This window comes from Anas platyrhynchos, chromosome Z (assembly GCF_047663525.1).
Source record: "Anas platyrhynchos isolate ZD024472 breed Pekin duck chromosome Z, IASCAAS_PekinDuck_T2T, whole genome shotgun sequence".
In the NCBI taxonomy this organism is placed as follows: Eukaryota; Metazoa; Chordata; class Aves; order Anseriformes; family Anatidae; genus Anas; species Anas platyrhynchos.
In genome coordinates this window covers 28,256,997-28,270,581 of record NC_092621.1, presented here as the reverse complement: position 1 = coordinate 28,270,581, position 13,585 = coordinate 28,256,997, and the positions used below count along the sequence as shown (strand labels likewise).

Genomic DNA, 13,585 nt, shown 5'->3' with positions numbered 1-13,585 from the left:
TCTGTAAGAATTATTTATTGCTACTTGCTTTCTGAGCTTTGGCAAGAGAATTTGTGCAGAAATCTCTCCGCAGTTAAACACTGTGATGGAAACTGGTGATAGAAACTGAAGGAATTTTTCCTTCCTACAGCTCCAGCTCAGTGAACACTGAGCAGGGGTCCATGTCCCTTCTCATTAAGAAAACATTTAAGCATGTGATTAACTTCCAGAATGTGTTTTAGTGCCAAATGGACATGGATAAATGCTGCCTTGGAAAAGGAACATAAATAGATGTCATTCCCCAGCGTCTCTTAGATATCTTGTTTGGATTCATGTAACACCTCAGCCAAACCTCAGCCTGCCAGTGGCGACCAATCTCATGCCACTGATCACTGCAATGGTCTGCCCCTTTTGCATTACATGACTATTTCACAATAAATGTAAAAGCATCTAAAAAGCCCCCTGTTTTTTCCCAAGCCCTCATGAGATATAGTTGATTTGGAGTCATCCCACAGTTCTCTGATATCTCATTTAAATGCATGCTGTCCAGAAAGAGCACATGCTATCTTGTAAGAGGAGATTTCTGATTTCACTGGTGTTGAATAATACTCCATCACTTCTTGCTTCTGGCATGAAACTCTTCCTTGGCTGAATCAGTTAGTCCTTAGGTGCTTTGTGAGCTCTGGGCATCATATTTCTTAAAACTGTGGTTATGAAAAGATTCCCTGCAATGAAATGGATCCAGAAATAAAGTTTGCAAATTAAAAAAAATCCAGGAAATACCTGCCCCGTGAAAAGAAGCAGCTTCCAAATCACCAGCTGAAACATATTACATGTGTGCAGACCAGAGGCTTAGTGCTTCTTCCCCTCCCACCCCACACTGGACACAGTGGATTTGTGAAGAAGCATATATTTTTAAGTAAAGTACAGAAGTAAAGACTCTTCTGTCGCAGTCATGGGACTAGACTGGATTATGTTATCTGGAAGTGAAAGAATCACTCTTACTTCATGCTGGCTAACAACACAGGGTGCCATACATTCAAAATATACATGTTCTTATCTGGCTTCAAGTGTTTAAGAAATGGTTAAGATACACTTGATCAGGTTGAAGGGGAAGTCTTATGTCACCATGCATTAAAATGATATCAGTCCCTAACCCCTGATGGACGTGCTTGAGAAACACAGTTAATACTACATTCTGCTCCAGTGGGAGTCAGCAGACTTCTTTCATCAAGTATGAATTTGATACTGTGTATTATAATCTGTTTTCTGCTGCTGGGAAACCTGCCTTTTCTCCTGAGGGAAAAAAAAAAAAAAGGCATATTTTTGGGCATATTTTTGTATAGCTGCAACAGGAAGTCCTGCCCTATTTGTACCTTGTGCTGTGGACTTTCACTACAGCATTGTACAGTTCTGGGATCTTTCTCTCAATCATAGGCCTAAGGTTCTCCTTCAGCTTCCCATAGTTTTTTTTGAGTTCTTGCTGATATTCCCGCTGGTCAGCAGTTATAAGGCGCTTGTTCTTATCCACTGCTTCACCACACCTAGATGAAAGGAAAGAAAAGAAGGCATGAAATGTATCACTTAGTTCTGCTAAGCTCAGTAACTTTGTGTTAGGTAATTTGAATGGATTGTTTGCTGGCTCCTCCAGGCCAGGCACTCCTCTGATAGCTGGTCAAGTTGAAAGTGAGAAAGTACTAGTAAGAAATCTCTGTCCAAGTGCACAAACTGAGGTAATATTTTTAAGGCCATTAGAAATGCATGAAAGAGCTAATAAAAATAATAACAAAACACCAAACAATAATAGTACTAAATAAATATAATGGCTGCAGAATACTGAGTAACTGGCCAACTTACTGTCAACACATGCATCTACAGTATTTGACAGTAGTATCATATGCACAAGGCTCATTCTGAGTTTATTCAGAGTTGTCTTTCAGTAATTGTGCTTTGTCTGGACTAAAAGGATAAGTATCTTGCTATATGAGTATGCTTATTAAAATTTACAAGTAAAGGACGTATGTGTCCACCACTACCGATGTGTCTTGAGAGGGTCAAACATTTTCTTATATAAATATATATAAGAAATATTTATACATTTATATTCCTATATATAAACATCATTTAATAAAATCAAAGCATTAGTTTTAAGTGCTCAATTTCCCTAGAATATCAGAAGATAAAACTAACGTAAGCTCTTATTTTCTACATAATTCTTTTGAAGTGTTAAAATTTACTTTCATTTGGGATGCAAAACCCACCAAAGCACTGACCATGAAGTAGAGACAAGTTCTGTACCAAGTGTCTGAAGTGTGAGCTGTCAGGATTTGTGGTTCTAGCTTGCGTAATTAATTACACAGTCATACTACTGTTGCATTATTGCCATTACTGACATTATTGTTGCAATTCAATATTTCAGTTTTGTTTTACTGACCTCATTATAAATTCTTTGAAGCATAACCTCAGCTTGTTGTGATGTCGATAAAGTTTGGGGTCTGCTGGAATTTCAGCCAGGAACACTTGTGCTACCTCTAGCGGTCCCTTATAGGAATAACAAAGGAAAATATCAGAAAAACATCTGCTTAGACTGAAAACAGATCACATGTTTGGTTATTTTGTTTGTTATTTCATGTGCAGAATTATGAAAGAAAGTAAAAACATGAACAGTCATGAGAACTGGACTTTTTTTTTTTCCCTATTTTATTTTTGTTAGAGTTTTTGCCTATGATATTTTATCCTCCCCTCCTTTTATTTCTCCTCCAGGCCCACAAAGAAGAAAAAGAACAAATTCTAGTCAGTAGAGAAGATCTGGGGTAGCTGTACTACCAAATCTGGTTACATGATAGAAACACAGTTCCTTATGCCTGGTATTACAAAGACCTCAAGGGAGTTAGATAAGCCCAGGGCAGAAAGATGCCACTCTCCAAGGCTCAAAACTGCATCTTACTTCATACTGGAGGCTTTGACTGATGAAGAATCTGGAGAAACCAAGTGTATTTAAGCTTTCAGCAAAGACACCAAATCCTGTGAAAAAGCAAATAATGCCAACTTTCATTCTTTCCTATCAGATTTTTTTTTTTTTATCCCTCTGCCAGAGAAATCCTCTGCATCTGTATTGGTTTGAAAAGAAGGAACTGTGGACAGGAAGGAGCATGGAAAACCTTTCCTGTCAACAGAGACATGTTACGTCAATTTAGAGCATTTCCTAGACCTGACACCCATACCTCAGCTGATCTAATTCATGTTAGAGGCTCCGTGACCTGAGAACCAACCTCTCATGAGATGTATCTAGCACTTCTTGTATCACCTGGGATGGCAATATCACAGAAACAAAATGTCTAAGCACTTTAGTGTTTCTGCTTTAAACGAAGACTTGGAAAGCATATGCAGGTGCACAAACCTGCAAATGAATGGAGGGTAAACTATTTATGCTCCCTAAATCTAAGAGCAGAAAGTCCTAATGACTGGATAGAATACAAGAACTACATATCAAGGGATAAAGTCTAAATGCACATTGTGACTAAATGTGTCTGACTAAATGTACTTGTCCCAGTGCAAGAGATGATTGCAGAAACAGTGCAGAGCATTATGAAGGAAATATTAATCTGGCTTATTTTGATCCCTTACCTGATTTACAGTGGCTCCAACTGAGCCCTGCAAAACCATTTGTAACATTTTGGCATCTGGTGGCTCTTGGTTTGTGGCTGCAGTTAGTTCCTGTGTTTTTTTCCTCATATCTTCAATAGCAACTTCAATTGGTGTTAAAATAAACTAGTGGAAATGGAAGAGACGCTTCATTATTTGAACCATAAACACAGATGAACTGTTCTAAATCTGGCAGTAAAACTACAATCAATCCATGTTAGAGTAGTACTTGTGAAGTCCAGGAAGACTGTTCTTTCTAAATGCCATCTTGATAAATGCTGCATCTGATCCACAACTCTTTGGCATCTTACCTTGCAAGAGTAGGATTTGGATCAGACTCCGTATTTGTATATACTCATTATTGCCCTAAGTTACTGATTTCATGTCTTAAACAGTTTTCCACTTCCTACTGCTAAGAAAGTTTCCTTGTCTCTACAGCAGCCCTGAGCCCAATTTAATTCTTTAACTGTGCTTTATCAGCTGAAGTACAGCCATAAATAGAGCTCCATGTATCCTCCTGCACAGCAACTCAGAGGTCAAAAGAAGGATGTATATCCTCCATCCTCTCTGCTTCACCGTAAGTACTCATCTTGCATTTCTCTACCTAATCTATGCCATTCCAATTTATGAAAATGTCTGAAAACTTCAGCGTTCTTTTTTTCTGTCAAGCAAAGAATTTGAAAATCTCCCCCTCTCTCTACTCTCTCTACCCTCTCCCCTCTGCCCAGAGACTCCTTTAGCCCCTGAGAAAGTAGATCTGTCCTCAAAACCCAATTACCTCTTCTTTTTGGATAATATTTATTCTGGTTTTTATGTAGGGGAAAGCATGCATTGTTGTCAAGATGGTGTTCCTCTTGTATTGCTCGCTAAGCTCTCCTCTAGGGCGCCCATCCATGGTGAAAGGCGTAGTGTACATGAACCGACAGAGGTTGAAGTTCTTCTCAAAGTAAGTTACCCTGTCCTTCATCTCATACTCATCAAAATATGGCTCCACAAAAGTAATCTGTATGTATGCCTGAGAGAAGAGGAAAGAATCATTACAGTACTTTACAATGAAAAGAGTAAAGGAATGGTACATATGAAATATCCCATAGTTCACACTCGGCTAAGGATGGTCTGGAGCAGCACAGAGCTGCAAATCCTTTAGAGCTCCTTCTTTCCTCCAGTGCTGACAAAACTTATCTCTGGAGAGGGCACAGTATAACTCTGGGAATCAAAGCAAGAGCAGGGACTGGAGATCAGAGCTTCAACTTTCCATCTGCTGTGACTAGCTACCAAACTGAGCCTTTCACATAAGCTTTCGTAGAATCACAGAATATTCTAAGTTGGAAGGGACCCACAAGGACCATTGAGTCCAACTCCTGGGTCCCCAAAGGACCACCCAAAAGTCACACCATGTACCTGACAGTGTTGTCCAAACGCTTCTTGAACTCCATCAGGCTCAGTGCTGTGCCCACTGCCCTGGGGAGCCTGTCCCAGTGCCCGACCACCCTCTGGGTGCAGACCCTTTCCCTAACCCCCAGCCTGACCCTCCCCTGTCCCAGCTCCATGCTGTCCCCTCGGGTCCTGTCGCTGTCCCCAGAGAGCAGAGCTCAGCGCCTGCCCCTCCGCTCCCCTCCTGAGGGAGCTGCAGGCCGCCATGAGGCCTCCCCTCAGCCTGCTCTGCTCGGAGCTGAGCAAACCAAGGGGCCTCAGCTGCTCCTCATACATCTTGCATACATCTAAACTCCTCACCATCTTCATAGCACTCCTTTGGATGATCTCTAATAGTTTTATGTCCTTTTTGTATTGTGGTGCTCAAAGTACTTGAGGTGAGGCCACACCAATGCAGAGAAAAGCAGGACAATCCCTTCACTTGACTGGCTATCTCCTTGATGCACCCAAGAATATGGTTCACTCTCTTGGCTTTAAGGACCTCCCTAGTCACACAGGTATAGCTGTAGGTTCTTTTGTTTGTTTGTTTGTTTGTTTTTTTGTGCCTTGCTGTTTGAGTATAAAAGCTTCAAGGAAGGAGATCCCTCTCTCTCCCTTTCTCTTCTGTGATCAAGTATTCAACTCAGTAGTACTTTCCCTACCTTATTAGGATCCAGCTTGCTTTTGTCTACAGGGGCAGAGTCTTTAATCACTTCCACAGCATCCTCCCCAAAACACTGGCCATAAAATCCCTGGAAAAGAAAAGGAATTATTCCAGAGTGTGCTTAGTCCTTAATACAAAGCTAATGACCTATGTGTTTCTAGGGAAAAGGAGCAACTATGACTATTTCTGGGCTCTGTACAGTAAACACACTGCTTCATGAACAACAGCTGGCCAGGCTCAGGCAACTTACTGACAAAGCTCAGTGTGAGCTGCTCACAAAAATGTAAAGATAGCTAAAAAAGACAGCTAAAAAGAGAAGATAGCTAAAAAGACAGCTAAAAAGAGAAGAAGAGAACATTGCAGTTTGAAGAAAAAGTTGAAAAGGTACCAAAGCAAATATTGGGTCTGTTTAGATCAAATCATTCAACATATCATGAATCTTCCTGTTAGAGACATGGCCTCAAGGTACTGAGAATGGATCACTTTCATCATTTCACTGTAAAAAGGCTATAAAAGAAAGGATATATACAAAGGGAATAATCTATGGTATAGATCAGATTGTGATTGATTTCTATATATCAGTAATAATAGTAGAGTTGTGCACATTCATTAGAAAGTATGACATAGCATAGGAGATTATATTATCACAACATTTTTTTCCTTACCTCTAATCTGTGAGAAATCTCAGGAAGTTTGGTAATCGCAGGCTCCTTATAAACAAATTCCTGTTCATCTAAGTCCCCAAATTTGGATCCATAGAAACCAACACGGAAGTAAGTTCCAAACATTCGCTTTTGACCCTAAATGATACAGACAAAGAGGAAAATTACAATTACTTCTTATTCAATGGCAACATAGAATACTTCTTTTTTTTTTTTTTTTTCAATTTGATGCACTGAAAACAACAGAAAACCTACTAGGCCTACACCTTCCTGTATTTCAGAGCCATATTTAGTTTTCTGTGTTTTCAATGCCAATGAATTAGAAGCACATATTCACGGAAGAAAGCATAAAGGTGAAGGGGACATTTGACTGAAACCTAACTAAAAATTTAGGCTGATCATGAAGTGACTTTTACAAAACAAAATAATATATTCCTATGTTTCTTTAAGTCCATCAAACTTAACAAAATTCAAATTTTGCAATGAGCAAAGGTCGGTAAGAACTTGAGACTGACTAGACTCAGTAGTAAAATGCTTCTGGAGGTAGAGAAATAAGGGGGCAGCATGCATGTGGAGAATTCAGCCAGGCATTTGTCTTTCTTCTGTTTAAGCATTGAAAATACTAGCTAATGGACAAGAAGGTTGTTTTTCTTAAGTCAACATGGCCAGGTTGAATCAGGCAATTTCTTATTCTAGGTCTGTTCAAATGTCCTTCTGTAACTCTGAAACAGTTTTATATTCATTTATTCCTTTTCTTACATGGAGAATAGAGCCTGTTTCACTGTACAGTGTACTTCACAGGTAAAACAAAGCATATGGAAGCCATTGTTACAAAAAGGAAATGGACCTAGTTCATACCAGTTTTTATTTTATTATCACCAGTCATAAACAAACAGTGTAGCCCAGCAACCTGTCTTGCTAGTGCTGCCTTGCCTTACAAGTACCTTATTAATAATGCTGTCAAAGGCCTTCTGTAGCTTGCTGTGTGTCAAGGTAAGCTTTCTGAAGTCTCGATGTGCTTCCAGTATAGGGATGACAATTTTGTACACCTCATTCACAGTTTCATACAATCCCCCCTTGGAAAAAAAAATCAAAATTAAAAACATAGAAGAAAAGAAATGAGTCCTCAGGTACTCTGAAAAGGAATTGGACCTATACCAATGGACAGACTGAAAAGGGTATTTATGGGACTTCAATCTGTTATGTAATTTGTTTTAGCTTTCTAAAATCCAGTAATACTAGAAGAGTAGTTCTGAAAGTAGCTCTAAACTGAAAACTGGTTCAAATTTGGATCTCTGATCTGTTGAACACTCAATGCAAAATTCCTGTGTGAAGGACATGGTTTCTGGTTATGGACCAGAACAGTTAAGAATTTTAGGTGAGACGAAGGGAATGGATTTATTTTGTGTGTATGGTTTTATTGAGACCAATGAGCAACAAAACCTGCATCTGCAAAAAAAGTACCCACGTGATTTCTTTAGAGATGCTAAACAATGTTCTTTACCACTGCAGCAATACAATGAGCTAGTTGAGTATTAACACCATGACTCTACATAGTAAGGATATATTTTTAGGGCAGTAGTTGTCTTCTGTGTGAAAGCATAGCAGCAACTCTCACATCTTTCATAAAATCTGTATCTTAAGCAAGACCTTCTTTTTTAAGATGTACCATCCCATGAAATATATCAGCCAGAAAGTCAATCACTTTCCACTGATGCTGCCTGCAATCCCCACTGTAGAGGTGGGCACATAGCTGAGCTAGGCTACTTGTAAAGTGTGTTAAGTGGAGCTGTTTGAGACAAGGCTGGGTCAAACACAAGATGCATCTTGTTATCTGCACTGGGGCAGATCTGTGGAGGCTGAACAGTAAGCCTGTCCTTCCTTATGTGCAGGAAAACAAGCTTGCATAGCTTCTCTACATCTCCACATGCTTTTGGCCCTCACTCACCGTGCTGAAGAGTTCTGCTGCTTGTTCCAGTAGCCCCACCAGACCACTTTCTGAAAAATACCTCCCAGAGCATATACCATCTTCATCTGGGGACAAAACATCATCTGAAACAGCAGATTCCTCCAGCACATTGGATGAAATGTTCTAAAGTGAATCAGAGTAGAAAAATCAGGATTCAAGAGCAATAGTCTACAGTAAAGACCCAGGCAGAAACAGTTTCAACATACTTATATGACAGAAAGAAGAATGAGATGTAAGTGCAGCCAGGGGGTACATAGTTAAATCTTATTTAGAAGCAAATGGAACATCATAAATTTTCACAGATGACAGATCAGGAGATTTTTAGAAGAATCCCAAGCTTTCTTGCCTCAGGTTTAAAAGGCGAACTCCTGTAGATCACTAACTGACTTTCCTCTGGTAGCTGGATTCCCCTGGATCTGCAATGCACAGAATCTCCTATGCTCCAGGGGTCACTGGCAGCCATGCCCTTTTAGTTTCTATTACCTCAGAGATGAAAAAAAATCAGGCTGCACTTCATGTCTCCCGTGAGCTGTTTGAAGAAGCTGAATTTTCAAGTTGTTAATTTTATGACTTCAGCAAACGAAGTAGAACACAGACGATATTATTCTACAAACTGCAATACTGGAATGTTCCTTCTTGTCTCAGCCTCTACCCTGTTACACCTTGATCCTGAACAATTTACTCACTTTTTTTTGTTAAAGTTACTGATCTTATCATGTGTTTAAATAAAACTAAATAAATTATGCAGTGTCAAGTCACTCTTTGAGATTCTAGACCACAAAGTAACAAGTCTACAGCTCTTCAGGATCCATTTGGATAAATGACGTTGGGTAGAACCAACATAAAAAATATTAGAATATACAGAACTACATGTAAATGCACATTAAAATATGTGCAAATACAATATGGAACTAGCATATGTGACTTTCAAGAGCAGCAGAAATCCTAAGGTTCAATTTGCTAGGGATTAAAAGAAGTTAACTTCGTGTCATGGTGTCTCACTTCAGCAGAACGGACAATGACAGCTTGTCTGAGTGCAGGATAGATGCCAGCTGGCTAGCTATCTGATTCCTGAAAGACATCTTTATAAAATGGCAGAGACACTGAGGGCTGTTACTATTGATCAGATTTCAGATAAAGAATTGGCATCACACATCATTAGCAACACAGGACTTTTCCCCATGGGTTTTGTAGCTGTATTTATTTCCTCCATAGGTGAAATTTACTCAAGCCATGCTGCCATTACTGTGTCTAACAGTAATGTAAGCTCCACTGTGAGGGTGGGTGCAAAGTTCAGGACAGCATTTGCAGGAGTTAAGTATATGTCTGAATTTCAGCCAGAGGGAAAACTGCAGCACCTTTTAGCATTCCAATGCCTGCCATTTTTGACCTACCAGTCTCATGGAAGACAGTGACATAAACCACAGTTGGCATACCTGGCACATATCTAGAGCAACTCATACAACATGTTACAGTCCAACTTCTGGCTTTCCCTTTCTGTAACAGTAGCCGTTAGGACTGTTTTCACAAAGTGGCATGCAGCTTTTGAGGGCTTTCTTGTTTTGTTTTCTTTAGCAATGGGAAAAGTGTCCAGAGAAGTGATTTATTTGTAAGAGAAAACCAAGAAAATCACAGACTTTAATTATTTCTTCATTAGCTCTAAATCTGTAAAAACTTATATCAGACACGTATTTCCATGTTTTACAATCCACATGTTCTAATAGGAGGCCAGCTCCATGACATATCTCTGGTGCTAGTATGATGTTTTGCAAAGTGGACATACCTCATTCACCTTTAGCCTTGATCTACCTTCCATATGGAATAATTTTATAAGTCACTATATGATAAAGGCAATACATAAGTTACGTCATATATTATTTGCAATTATTTTGGACCTCACAGACCTATCTTTCTTTAAAGAAAAGAGACATTTTGTGAACTCAAGAGGGTTGACAGTGATCATTAGCCCTTATCCCCATGTTAGGAAGGAAAGATGCAACTTAGATCCCTAAAACTAAGGAAGGCTAAGGAAGACTGGACCTCAGATCCCCAAAGCAGCATGGCTGAATTAGCCTAACACCAGGCACAGGCTAATTAGCCCTGTGTCTCAGCAGGTAGACACACACATACTAGGACCTTGTCTGTAGTAATATAAAGTGACTTTATAGTTAGTCCATATGTAGTTCATACTCTCCTTAAGTCCTCCTCATCACTTGTAAGGGTGATTTATTGCAAACACAAATTGCTGATTTCCAGGGATAGTTTTATGATTGTAGAGATGGGAGCATACACAGTTTTGCCTGGCACAGTATAAGGACAAATGTTATTTTACTGACAACCAGTTGTCTGGATGTTAATGGAATCGTTGCAAAAGACCTAGGTCAACTCGTTTAATTCTTTGCTACACCACTTTACTCTTCTATATATGTACACATATATAAAAGATAACACTTCTGCTCATTCAGAACAATAGTTTTAATACACATTAAATCTCAATTCCACAACTGAACGCATATCACCAATACTAGTTAATTCCATATTCAAGCTCAGTGGAGAAATGGATACAGAAAGAATCATTGGGTGAGATCTGGAACTCCAGGTAAAGCTGGGACACTCTGAGTAGTGTTATTCTACTTTAAAGAGGTCATCAGAAGAATGTAATCACAGGTGCTACAAAACACAAACCTGTTTGTAAGGAACGGGAGCTCCTCTCTTGAAAGGCTTTGTGAAAATGCAAAGTGTTATTATAGTTAATTATTGTCATTGAGCAAATTGAGGTTTAAAATTATGCTGTCAGATAAAGAGTTTTGTAATTGGGTTTCTGGTCATTAAGGCATTTAATTACCGCTCTCCTATGGAGCAACTGTTCCTTTAGCAAATGTAGTTACATAAGCATTTTGATGAGGGAGACAAATTTGCCTAAGTTACTCTTAACTCCTAAGTTTTAACTTTTCTAGTGCATTGTAGAATAGACTTTATTCTCTAAAATAACTGGAACCATACTCATTTGTCTGATCAGTTTGGGAGAAATGAAAGAAGGAATTGCATTAAGGTCAAGTGTGCAAGATTACAAGTGTTCATGTTAGTCTGGGAGCAGCAAGAACTTGGAAAAGGAATGCAGATTTCATCTATATCCAGATGATAATCATATAAAACAAATAGGGAGGAAAGAAGAAAATAGAAATAATTAATGTAAGTTACAAGTCAGGAATGCAAAACTGATAGGGGATGCAAAAGAATAAGGGATGCCAAAGTGTAAATCCATGGCCAGAAGATTATCCAGTAAAAAGTATATACAGATAACTACCAATGTAGTAATTGTAAAGGAATTCTAATAATGCTAGTCCATTGCCTGACTGCTAAGGTGGAATTGTGAATACTATTCCCCAACATACTCAACTCAATGCAAAATGCCATGTGGTTCAATAATATTCACATTTACTATTCTGAAGGGAAAAAACAAATGTGTTGTGATTATATCAAGGGATGATGAATGTACCAACTACTAGTGTTAGCCATTTCAAAATCACCTGGACCATAAAATGTGCCCCTCAACTCTTTGAATGAGCTAAGCAAAAGGGTATTGAGGCAGCTAGTACCGAGTTGTTGCATGTTTTGGAAAACTGGAGAAGTTCCAGGGGAGGAAATGTCTTTTGGGGACTACGTTTTTAAAACAGTAAACAAGATAACCATTGGTAGGTTTATCAGGCTACATTCCAGACAAAATAGTGGAAATTCTGATACAAAATTTTACTAAGGAAAAAAAATCAGAGATTGCAATTAATCAACACCAGACTATAGAAACTCAGGTTCTACTTTTAAAGTGACTATAATCTGACAAAGGCAAAAATGCCCAAACAGCAGATGTCTATACAACATCTGAGATAGTACTGCACAACATTTCTATTAATTGCTTAGAATGATTCCAAAGCATTGCAGCAAGTGTTACAAACGAAAAATAGTCTTACAGAGATCTTCACATGTCTTAGATAATAATCACAAATGAAGAATCAACACATGGGCGTATTTTAAGGGTACAGTCATTTCTGGTTTTTAATTATGTGTGGAAAAAAAAAGTGATAAACTAAGTTTTGATACACTAAGTTTGCACAAAAATTAGTTCAGGATAGTTCAGGATAACTAAAACTGCACAATCTGATAAACTATGTACAAATAAATACTTGCATTTCGCAATGTCTAATTCTGACAATAAAGAATGACCTTCTTATCCATGAAATGTAGAAAAGAAGTGTGTAAGAAAACAAATAAACAAACACACAAAACCCACAAAAACTCTTTGGAAAAGATCAATGTATCACTGAGAAATGAGCTCAACAAGACCAGTACAACCAGTGGGGTCTCTGGAAATATAACTGAGAGATACTTCACAGGATTAGAGAACTTAAGGGACATTTTTTCTGCTTATAGACTAATACGATTATGCCACTCACTACTCAGAAGGATGTTGTTTAATAACTAGAGGACAGTCAAAGAATCAGAGAACATATCTAAAAACACAGTAGCTCCAATTACCTAGCTTATCTGAAAGAAGGTTGAAAGATTCATCTGCAGTTATTAAGAAACAACCCTAGGAAAAGATACATAATAGAAGGATTCTATTTGGCAAACATGAGATTACAGCATCCAAAGGATGCAAAGAGAAAATAGAGACAGAGAGATACTACAGTACCAGTTTTCATCAGTGAGTGTGATAAAACTTAAGCACAACCTATCAAAAGTACTGATGGATTCACTGTAACTTTTCCTATCCATACATGCACTTTTACTCTGCTTTAACACAGGGAGAAATACACACACCATGACAGATCACCTCAGCCTTATACTGTCAGAACTTTGGATCCTCTCCTTACCTGAAAGCTGACACTGCCCACTGGGAGATAGCTATGATCTTCAAGCATGCTGAGGTACTCGGCCACCAGTGCTGCAGCATGGACAAGACACATGGCCGCTTCTGTGTAGCACTTCCTCTTGGTGTGCTTCTCTGCCATGTTCTGCAGCCAAGTCAGTCTCAAGTCAGGCGATGTCTGGTATCCTTTGGCAATTCTAACAACGCGAGAAAGAAAGGAAACATGACTGATCTCTTCTTCTCTAATAACAGAGAGGACTTCTATAGTCCTCTACCCGGGCTAAATGGAAGATGACACGTCTTTATGCCGTGAATATGATTCACTGAGCACTGGGCAAAAGAAATAACTAGGGAAGAGGAACCATGACAGAGAGAGATTATGAGGA

At 38.9% G+C, this 13,585-nt stretch overlaps 1 protein-coding gene across 3 annotated transcripts in view; it reads right to left on the bottom strand.

The window, feature by feature from the left end:
* The window catches only part of DOCK8 (dedicator of cytokinesis 8), a 94,089-nt gene continuing 80,504 nt past the window's right edge, over positions 1 to 13,585 (bottom strand). For all 3 annotated transcript variants that reach the window (XM_038170767.2, XM_038170769.2, XM_038170768.2), the window contains 10 exons: positions 13,204 to 13,396; positions 8,312 to 8,455; positions 7,308 to 7,439; positions 6,367 to 6,501; positions 5,700 to 5,789; positions 4,403 to 4,639; positions 3,607 to 3,750; positions 2,414 to 2,520; positions 1,356 to 1,523; positions 1 to 704 (listed from right to left, as the gene is read on the bottom strand). In XM_038170767.2, the coding sequence (XP_038026695.1) occupies positions 644 to 704; positions 1,356 to 1,523; positions 2,414 to 2,520; positions 3,607 to 3,750; positions 4,403 to 4,639; positions 5,700 to 5,789; positions 6,367 to 6,501; positions 7,308 to 7,439; positions 8,312 to 8,455; positions 13,204 to 13,396 (1,411 nt within the window). In that variant the 3' untranslated portion in view covers positions 1 to 643. The remainder of the gene's footprint in view (positions 705 to 1,355; positions 1,524 to 2,413; positions 2,521 to 3,606; positions 3,751 to 4,402; positions 4,640 to 5,699; positions 5,790 to 6,366; positions 6,502 to 7,307; positions 7,440 to 8,311; positions 8,456 to 13,203; positions 13,397 to 13,585) is intronic.